This window comes from Patiria miniata, unplaced genomic scaffold (assembly GCF_015706575.1).
Source record: "Patiria miniata isolate m_02_andy unplaced genomic scaffold, ASM1570657v1 HiC_scaffold_17, whole genome shotgun sequence".
NCBI classification, from domain to species: Eukaryota; Metazoa; Echinodermata; class Asteroidea; order Valvatida; family Asterinidae; genus Patiria; species Patiria miniata.
Window position 1 is genome coordinate 4097042 of NW_024037055.1, and position 10521 is coordinate 4107562.

General features: G+C 38.2%; 1 protein-coding gene across 1 annotated transcript in view; it reads left to right on the forward strand.

The window, feature by feature from the left end:
- The window catches only part of LOC119723528 (atrial natriuretic peptide receptor 1-like), a 49762-nt gene extending 45445 nt beyond the window's left edge, over window positions 1-4317 (forward strand). Inside the window, exons 17-22 of the mRNA XM_038194232.1 lie at window positions 289-412; window positions 724-792; window positions 1031-1205; window positions 1504-1602; window positions 1951-2042; window positions 2283-4317. Coding sequence (XP_038050160.1) covers window positions 289-412; window positions 724-792; window positions 1031-1205; window positions 1504-1602; window positions 1951-2042; window positions 2283-2435 — 712 coding nt within the window. The 3' untranslated portion in view covers window positions 2436-4317. The remainder of the gene's footprint in view (window positions 1-288; window positions 413-723; window positions 793-1030; window positions 1206-1503; window positions 1603-1950; window positions 2043-2282) is intronic.
- Window positions 4318-10521: the final 6204 nt, after the last annotated feature.

Here is a 10521-nt window from a genome sequence, read left to right on the forward strand (position 1 = left end):
GTGCCATGTGTTGTCCAAAGCAATCGCTCCATGACGGTTACTCTGAACAATTGCTGGCACGTTTCTGCTATTATTGCCTTGACCAATTAACTAGACTTATTGCCAAGACCAGTTAACAATTAACAAATTTTAAGAATGGGTCTATCACATACACTCTGTATATTCTGTTAAAGAAAGAGAGAACGGGGGGGGGGGGGCTAGAATCCAGAGCTCAGAGGTAGGCCCTCACAACTGTCAAAGGTTCCTCTTCCTTTACCGATTGTGTTTTTTTGTTGGGTTGTATTTTAGGTCGGTAGCGGCTCAGCTGAAACGCGGCGACCTAGTGACGGCGGAACAATACGAGCAGGTTACCGTGTATTTCAGCGATATCGTGGGCTTCACACGGCTAGCATCAGAGAGCACTCCCTTCCAGGTAATGGACTCAGTGCACAACTTCGCCCTCAACGGTGACGTTTTAGGGTATTCCAAACTTCGTCTTTGTCTCCAAAGTCGGCTGGTTTTTTTTCTAGCTCCTCAGAGACATAATGCACACATGTTTTTGCGCTTTGAATGCAATCTGTCTTCGACTGTTTGTAAAAAACTACGTCAAATTTACTTCCACGATCTCCATGAAATGTAAAAAACAGTTAACAGATCGCTGCAATGTGAGCGTCGAAACCAAACCTGCAGTTCAATTACGTCCGCATAAACACTTTAGTTACACATTTTTTTTTTTCTTGACAGGTTGTGGAACTTTTGAACGATCTGTACACTCTTTTCGACGACACGATTGATAACTACGACATTTATAAGGTGAGTGCGTCCCAGATTAAATATTCAGAACAAGCTGAGAGTTTTTAAATTGCCATTATTTCCTGGGCGTCTCCTGAGCTATATATTTCTTTTGGCGTTCGAACCACAGTGCTAGTGAACTTTTGAGCATCTCTTGGTTTAAGCCATAACAGATTAGTAAAACAAAATGAGTTTATAATCTTGATCATTGTTCTTGAGCCAATATAAGTTTAAATGTCACTTGTTCTGCCGTCTGCAGGTAGAGACTATAGGTGACGCCTACATGGTAGCGTCGGGCGTACCGGAGCGTAACGGCAATCGGCACGCGGCCGAGATCAGCAGCCTGGCCCTTGACCTCCTCAGCTCCGTTAAATCCTTCAGGATCAGGCACCGGCCACACCAGCAGCTCCAACTGCGAACCGGCGTGCATACGGGTGAGTTATAAGCACAGGTCAAGGACACTGGAGGAAGTTGAATGAAAAAAAACCTCTCAGGTAGCTTTAATCTGATATCCAAAATGTAAAAAATCACAGAATAAATATGTGTTTGGCCGGTACTAAACATTATGTTTAAGATCGGTTGGAGTCTGGATGCTGATAATTACCCTTGCCTTCGGCTCGGGTAATTATCAGCATCCAGACTCCAGCCGGTCCAAAACAGAGTGTTTAAAACCGGACAAGCACACATTTATTAATAGGACTGAATATTGTTTTTACTCGTTGTATCATCAAGGTCCAGTAGTAGCTGGCGTCGTTGGTCAAAAGATGCCTCGCTTTTGTCTCTTCGGGGACACCGTTAACACTGCGTCCCGTATGGAGTCAAATGGACTAGGTAAAGTATCAAGTTACCCGATTGTTGCATTGTGTTGATTGTGTATGTAATTTATCTGTAAGTTATGAGTATTTAAAAAAAAAATGGATGTACGCATAATTACCATTGTGGCATATGGACGTTGATATGCGGGTCTGCACCCTTATACAACACTCAGTCAGCTGCCCACAAGCAGCAAACCGGTGAAATATTGCAACTATACTCAACCATTGGCGCGGCCTACTCCCGTCGGTGACGCGGTGGTTTTACCTATGCCGCTAAACTCTGACTGGGAATATCTAGAGATACTGATATAAATAAAAGTTGTGCTGGCTTCTCTCTGCTAACGTGTGTTTCATCTGTTCTCAGCCTTGCGCATTCACATCAGCACGAGCACGCGTGACGTCCTGGATCAGATCGGCGGGTTCAAGATAGAGTTACGGGGAGAGATCAACGTTAAGGTATGTTTGACATGTGCGTGTACACATCAAGATTATACTTTTTTAAGTAAGGGATAAACATATCCTCATGCTGTGGTCCAATGGTTACGATGTTCGACTCGTGTGCCGTGGTACACGGGTTCAAATCCTGACCGTGGGAATTAAAATTATAGCAAAAGCAAAATGTTGTTTCCCTTTAATGTGCATGGAGGCGATTTTCATATAAGGTCATTAACGTTGAATGTGTTATTCACACGACAGGGCAAAGCTCCGATGACGACATATTGGCTCATAGGGAAGGACAAATCGGATTACGACTTACCGGACCTGTGCCTTGCCGCCAGCCCGAGTGATCAAAGCGACCTGACAGATGAACTGCCGGGAGCCGTGACCGCTGACACGGTCGAGGCCTGAAGGTTTGCACAGACTGGAAGCCCGATATACTTATGAGGACAGGAAAGCCATAAAAGGCTTCGGAAACCGTGTTGGTTTCATGCGTCTTGCCGATGCTCATCCTTCCAATATTTGCCCAGTACTCCAGTAAGTGTACATACGGAAAGTAATGCCGAATGTGCACCAGTAACAGTGGAGCTTGCTTATCATGCTGACATCCTGCCACAATCAGTTATGATGGGTAGGGCTGCAGCCATTTCCCTCGGTCCTGTGCAAGTTCTTGTGCATTATCCATATAGATGCCCATCTTCGTAAGAACCTCCTTTACGTGGTCAAACCATCTTTTCCTTGGAGCCCCTCTGGGTCTTTTGCCTACGACTTGCCCTCTAATTATCAAGTTCGGGTATCTTTCAGAATGCTTTCTCAGAGCATGCCCTTACCATGTAAGTTTGCGCTTGTTGATTATATCGCTGACCAGATATTGCTGAGCATTACTAAGAATGTCTTGATTTGTGACTCAGATAGGGAAAATAAAAGCAATGGCGGTCATTCCCGCTGCCATTGCTTGTTATTCTACCTGCTTTTTTGTGTGCAAAAGGACAAATCTGCAATAGCCCTGTAGCCAAATATCTTTCTTAGGAAATACTCGGTCTGTGTGCCAAATACCATGCTTGTTTCATCAAAGGCACAATCCCCGCACCTATCTGCCGCACTATAAGTATTTTGATATAGTTGACCTCAAATTGAGGTCATGACGACAAACGATAGACTGTCTGCTCTCTGACTCTATAATATGAGTGTGATGAGTCGGTGTTCGGACGGGATGTGCTAACTACGGTAAATGGAAGATTTGAACTTTATACGCGGCATTCCAAGCCACATTAACACGTGATACACTGCGAAAACTGCAGTGTTAAATTTACACCATTGGTATCTATATAGGACCATCTGGTGTTAATTTTACTGGTGTTGTCCTTTATAGATACCGAATGGTGTTAAATTAACACTACAGTTTTTGCAGTGTAGTGGGAAACATAGATGATCCGAAAATTAATATTCTGACACATGCGACGCATTATGGGTAGCCCCAGGCCTAACTGTATCTTGCCATGAAGTGAACGAGATGTCGATCATTTTGAGCTGAACGAACATGCTGAAATCATTGGCTCCCGGTCAAATGAATTGTTTTGTCATTGACTGGCGCCCTCTATCGAGAACTTTGCAATTTTAATGAAATGCTATTCAGAGGGCAAAATATTTTGAAAACCAATTCACATCACACGTTGACTAACCCTGATAGTTCCTTAAAGTGGTACACATTGCTAAACACTATTAGCAAGAACTTGTTTTTTCTCGATGGTGAGCATAATTTCGATAACTTTTGGAGGGATTTTTACAATTGTTTGAAAATATCCTGATCTGTAGCATGAACAATGTATGTAAATAACAACACAATTTATGTTTAACTACTGTGGTTTATTATGCACATACTCTCAGGGCACTTTCAATGTAACTTTTATAGATTCGTGCAATATGGTGTCAGTATTAAAATGGTGAATTGTTTAATTATAGCATGACAATTTTTTTGTAATTTGAATGAGAATGGCGAGTCGGTGCATCGTATTGATTCGAGGTTTTAATTGGATTGTGTGCAATAGTTTTAGAATATCTTTATATACATTGTTTTCGAGAAACAAATACCCTAACACAAACGAACAATTGATTATATATGCAGATTGAACCATTGATTTGGTGTGAAGATAGTAGAGTTCGGATTGACAAAGTTTTATGAAATAGTGCTCAGAAATGCCACGAGGGCCTTAAGTTACAAATCAAAGATGTGATGTGACTATTCATTTTGTAATTGAGCAATATTGAGATAACGATAACAAACACACCAGAATGGCTGCAACTTGTTTTTCGTTTCTTTCTTTTCGTTCAAAGAAGACATTGTAACAATTGACTTGCTTTAGTGAATGATATTTACTCTGTTTCTCTTTGAAATCCTCTTACCAATCAATTGCTAATATACTAAGCTACCCACGTATGGTGCCCCAACAATGTATTATCTTGATCCTTTATTTTTGGCGTTGGTAGAGTATTAAAAATTTACTGGCATGCCTGTTGTAAGTAGAGTCAACTTATGGTCTTTCACTCATTGCATTTCTCAAAGAGCGGCCCCCCATAAAAAAAATAACACATTTTTTTATTTAAAATAATGTGACAGATTACGTCCCCATAACCATATTTTTATTATTTTTTAGTTAGTACAAAACCTTCATTCCAAGATTGCACATTTTGTTTATTTTGTAGTAACGTCTGTGGGGATATGCTGTCTTATAATAAAACAACATGCGAATCAATCCAAAATATTATGATTACGAATTGCGAATACTGAGGCTCTGAAATACTTCCAAAATCGTTCGCGTGATGGCCAATCTTCCGAGAAAACTATTAACAACCGAATATCCAACCAGAGTTCAAATCACGTTCTTTTGAGTCCCCTGGTGCTCAAATGAACTAGATAAAATAGATGATTTTTGCCAAAATCTTCAAATTGCTCCGTGTTAGAGTATTGATTGATTGTCGTCTTGCATCCAGATGAATTTCTGCCTGGTTTTGAGAAAAGTCAATTTTGGCCAATTTTGACTACAAATGTAAGGTTAACCCCTTGCATTTTTTTTTTCAATTTAGGCCAAAAAATGAAATTGCATGACAGTTGCTAGGAAGATGCCTTAATGGCTCTAGAACGCATTCCCAATCCATTGCTGGACAGATGTGCTATACAAGGGGAAATTCAGTCGAAAAATTAAGGTTAAATCGCTCAAAAAAATGACCTTTTTTCTCCAAAAAAGGATGATTTTTGCCTTAATCTTCAAAATCCTGCGTGTTGGAGTATTGATTGATGTTTCTCTTGCATCCAGATGAATTTCTGCCTTGTTTTGAGAAAAGTCAATTTTTGGCAAATTTTCACTACAAATGTAAGGCTAACCCCTTGCATTTTTTTTCAATTTAGGCCAAAAAATGAAATTGCTTGAAAGTTGCTAGGAAGATGCCTTAATGGCTCTAGAACGCATTCCCAATCCATTGCTGGACAGATGTGCTATTCAAGGGGAAATTCAGTCGAAAAATTAAGGAAAAATCGCTCGAAAATTACCTTTTTTTTCTCAAAAAAAATTGATGATTTTTTCCCAAACCTTCAAAATGCTTCGTGTTAGAGTATCGATTGATGTTTCTCTTGCATCCAGATGAATTTCTGCCTTGTTTGGAGAAAAATCAATTTTTGGCCAATTTTGTCTAAAAATGTCAGGCTAACCCCTTGCATTTTTTTAAATTTTGGCCAAAAAATGAAATTGCTTGAAAGTTGCTAGAAAGACGTCTTAAGGGCTGTAGAACGCATTCCAAATCGTGTGGTGGACAGATGTTTCTCTTGCACCCAGATGAATTTCTGCGTTGTTTTGAGAAAAGTCAATTTTTGGCCAATTTTGACTACAAATGTAAGGCTAACCCCTTGCATTTTTTTCAATTTTGGCCAAAAAATGAAATTGCTTGAAAGTTGCTAGAAAGATGCCTTAATGGCTCTAGAACGCATTCCCAATGCATTGCTGGACAGATGTGCTATTCAAGGGGAAATTCAGTCGAACAATTAAGGTAAAATCGCTCGAAAATTACCTTTTTTCTCCAAAAATGAATGATTTTTGCCTTAATCTTCAAAATGCTGCGTGTTGGAGTATTGATTGATGTTTCTCTTGCATCCAGATGAATTTCTGCCTTGTTTTGAGAAAAGTCAATTTTTGGCCAATTTTGACTACAAATGTAAGGCTAACCCCTTGCATTTTTTTTAATTTTGGCCAAAAAATGAAATTGCTTGAAAGTTGCTAGGAAGATGCCTTAATGGCTATAGAACGCATTCCCAATCCATTGCTGGACAGATGTGCTATTCAAGGGGAAATTCCGTCGAAAAAATTAAGGAAAAATCGCTCGAAAATGACCTTTTTTTTCTCAAAAAAATGGATGATTTTTTCACAAATCTTCAAAATGCTTCGTGTTAGAGTATCGATTGATGTTTCTCTTGCATCCAGATGAATTTCTGCCTTGTTTTGAGAAAAGTCAATTTTTGGCCAATTTTGACTAAAAATGTAAGGCTAACCCCTTGCATTTTTTTCAATTTTGGCCAAAAAATGAAATTGCATGAAAGTTGCTAGAAAGATGTCTTAAGGGCTATAGAACGCATTCCCAATCCATTGCTGGACAGATGTGCTATTCAAGGGGAAATCCCGTCGAAAAAAATTAAGGTAAAATCGCTCAAAAATGAACTTTTTTTCTCCAAAAAAGGATGATTTTTGCCTTAATCTTCAAAATGCTGCGTGATGGAGTATTGATTGATGTTTCTCTTGCAACCAGATGAATTTCTGCCTTGTTTGGAAAAAATCAATTTTTGGCCAATTTTGACTAAAAATGTAAGGCTAACCCCTTGCATTTTTTTCAATTTTGGCCAAAAAATGAAATTGCTTGAAAGTTGCTAGAAAGACGTCTTAAGGGCTGTAGAACGCATTCCATTCGTGTGGTTGACAGATGTTTCTCTTGCATCCAGATGAATTTCTGCCTTGTTTTGAGAAAAGTCAATTTTTGGCCAATTTTGACTACAAATGTAAAGCTAACCCCTTGCATTTTTTTCAATTTTGGCCAAAAAATGAAATTGCATAAAAGTTGCTAGAAAGATGTCTTAATGGCTATAGAACGCATTCCCAATCCATTGCTGGACAGATGTGCTATTCAAGGGGAAATTCAGTCGAAAAATTAAGGAAAAATCGCTCGAAAATGACCTTTTTTTCTCAAAAAAATGGATGATTTTTTTCCCAAATCTTCAAAATGCTTCGTGTTAGAGTATTGATTGATGTTTCTCTTGCATCCAGATGAATTTCTGTCTTGTTTGGAGAAATGTCAATTTTTGGCCAATTTTGACTAAAAATGTAAGGCTAACCCCTTGCATTTTTTTTCAATTTAGGCCAAAAAATGAAATTGCTTGAAAGTTGCTAGGAAGATGCCTTAATGGCTCTAGAACGCATTCCCAATCCATTGCTGGACAGATGTGCTATACAAGGGGAAATTCAGTCGAAAAATTAAGGTAAAATTGCTCAAAAATGACCTTTTTTTCTCCAAAAAAGGATGATTTTTGCCTTAAACTTCAAAATGCTGCGTGTTTGAGTATTGATTGATGTTTCTATTGCATCCAGATGAATTTCTGCCTTGTTTTGAGAAAAGTCAATTTTTGGCCAATTTTGACTACAAATGTAAGGCTAACCCTTTGCATTTTTTTCAATTTTGGCCAAAAAATGAAATTGCTTGAAAGTTGCTAGGAAGATGCCTTAATGGCTCTAGAACGCATTCCCAATCCATTGCTGGACAGATGTGCTATTCAAGGGGAAATTCCGTCGAAAATTAAGGAAAAATCGCTCGAAAATGACCTTTTTTTTCTCAAAAAAATGGATGAGTTTTTCACAAATCTTCAAAATGCTTCGTGTTAGAGTATCGATTGATGTTTCTCTTGCATCCAGATGAATTTCTGCGTTGTTTGGAGAAAAGTCAATTTTTGGCCAATTTTGACTAAAAATGTAAGGCTAACCCCTTGCATTTTTTTCAATTTTGGCCAAAAAATGAAATTGCTTGAAAGTTGCTAGAAAGACGTCTTAAGGGCTGTAGAACGCATTCCAAATCGTGTGGTGGACAGATGTTTCTCTTGCATCCAGATGAATTTCTGCGTTGTTTGGAGAAAAGTCAATTTTTGGCCAATTTTGACAACAAATGTAAGGCTAACCCCTTGCATTTTTTTCAATTTTGGCCAAAAAATGAAATTGCTTGAAAGTTGCTAGAAAGATGCCTTAATGGCTCTAGAACGCATTCCAAATCCATTGCTGGACAGATGTGCTATTCAAGGGGACATTCAGTCGAAAATTTAAGATAAAATCGCTCAAAAATGAACTTTTTTTCTCAAAAAAATGGATGATTTTTGCCTTAATTTTCAAAATGCTGCGTGTTGGAGTATTGATTGATGTTTCTCTTGCATCCAGATGAATTTCTGCCTTGTTTCGAGAAAAGTCAATTTTTGGCCAATTTTGGCTAAAAATGTAAGGCTAACCCCTTACATTTTTTTCAATTTTGGCCAAAAAATGAAATTGCTTGAAAGTTGCTAGGAAGATGCCTTGATGGCTATAGAACGCATTCCCAATCCATTGCTGGACAGATGTGCTATTCAAGGGGAAATTCAGTCGAAAAATTAAGGAAAAATCGCTCGAAAATTACCTTTTTTTCTCAAAAAAATGGATGATTTTTTCCCAAATCTTGAAAATGCTTCGTGTAAGAGTATCGATTGATGTTTCTCTTGCATCCAGATGAATTTCTGCCTTGTTTGGAGAAATGTCAATTTTTGGCCAATTTTGACTAAAAATGTAAGGCTAACCCCTTGCATTTTTTTCAATTTTGGCCAAAAAATGAAATTGCTTGAAAGTTGCTAGAAAGACGTCTAAAGGGCTGTAGAACGCATTCCAAATCGTGTGGTGGTCAGATGTTTCTCTTGCATCCAGATGAATTGCTGCGTTGTTTGGAGAAAAGTCAATTTTTGGCCAATTTTGACAACAAATGTAAGGCTAACCCCTTGCATTTTTTTCAATTTTGGCCAAAAAATGAAATTGCTTGAAAGTTGCTAGAAAGATGCCTTAATGGCTCTAGAACGCATTCCCAATCCATTGCTGGACAGATGTGCTATTCAAGGGGACATTCAGTCGAAAATTTAAGATAAAATCGCTCAAAAATGAACTTTTTTTCTCAAAAAAATGGATGATTTTTGCCTTAATTTTCAAAATGCTGCGTGTTGGAGTATTGATTGATGTTTCTCTTGCATCCAGATGAATTTCTAAGTTGTTTTGAGAAATGTCAATTTTTGGCCAATTTTGACTAAAAATGTAAGGCTAACCCCTTGCATTTTTTTCAATTTTGGCCAAAAAATGAAATTGCTTGAAAGTTGCTAGAAAGACGTCTTAAGGGCTGTAGAACGCATTCCAAATCGTGTGGTGGACAGATGTTTCTCTTGCATCCAGATGAATTTCTGCGTTGTTTGGAGAAAAGTCAATTTTTGGCCAATTTTGACTAAATATGTAAGGCTAACCCCTTGCATTTTTTTCAATTTTGGCCAAAAAATGAAATTGCTTGAAAGTTGCTAGAAAGATGCCTTAATGGCTCTAGAACGCATTCCCAATGCATTGCAGGACAGATGTGCTATTCAAGGGGAAATTCAGTCGAAAAATTAAGGTAAAATCGCTCGAAAATGACCTTTTTTTTCTCAAAAAAATGGATGATTTTTTCACAAATCTTCAAAATGCTTCGTGTTAGAGTACCGATTGATGTTTCTCTTGCATCCAGATGAATTTCTGCGTTGTTTGGAGAAAAGTCAATTTTTGGCCAATTTTGTCTAAAAATGTAAGGCTAACCCCTTGCATTTTTTTCAATTTTGGCCAAAAAATGAAATTGCTTGAAAGTTGCTAGAAAGACGTCTTAAGGGCTGTAGAACGCATTCCAAATCGTGTGGTGGACAGATGTTTCTCTTGCATCCAGATGAATTTTTCTGCGTTGTTTGGAGAAAAGTCAATTTTTGACCAATTTTGACAACAAATGTAAGGCTAACCCCTTGCATTTTTTTCAATTTTGGCCAAAAAATGGAATTGGTTGAAAGTGCTAGGAAGATGCCTTAATGGCTATAGAACGCATTCCCAATCCATTGCTGGACAGATGTGCTATTCAAGGGGAAATTCAGTCGAAAATTTAAGATAAAATCGCTCAAAAATGAACTTTTTTTCTCAAAAAAATGGATGATTTTTGCCTTAATTTTCAAAATGCTGCGTGTTGGAGTATTGATTGATGTTTCTCTTGCATCCGGATGAATTTCTGCGTTGTTTGGAGAAAAGTCAATTTTTGGCCAATTTTGACTACAAATGTAAGGCTAACCCCTTGCATTTTTTTCAATTTTGGCCAAAAAATGATATTGCTGGAAAGTTGCTAGAAAGACGTCTTAAGGGCTGTAGAACGCATTCCAAATCGTGTGGTGGACAGA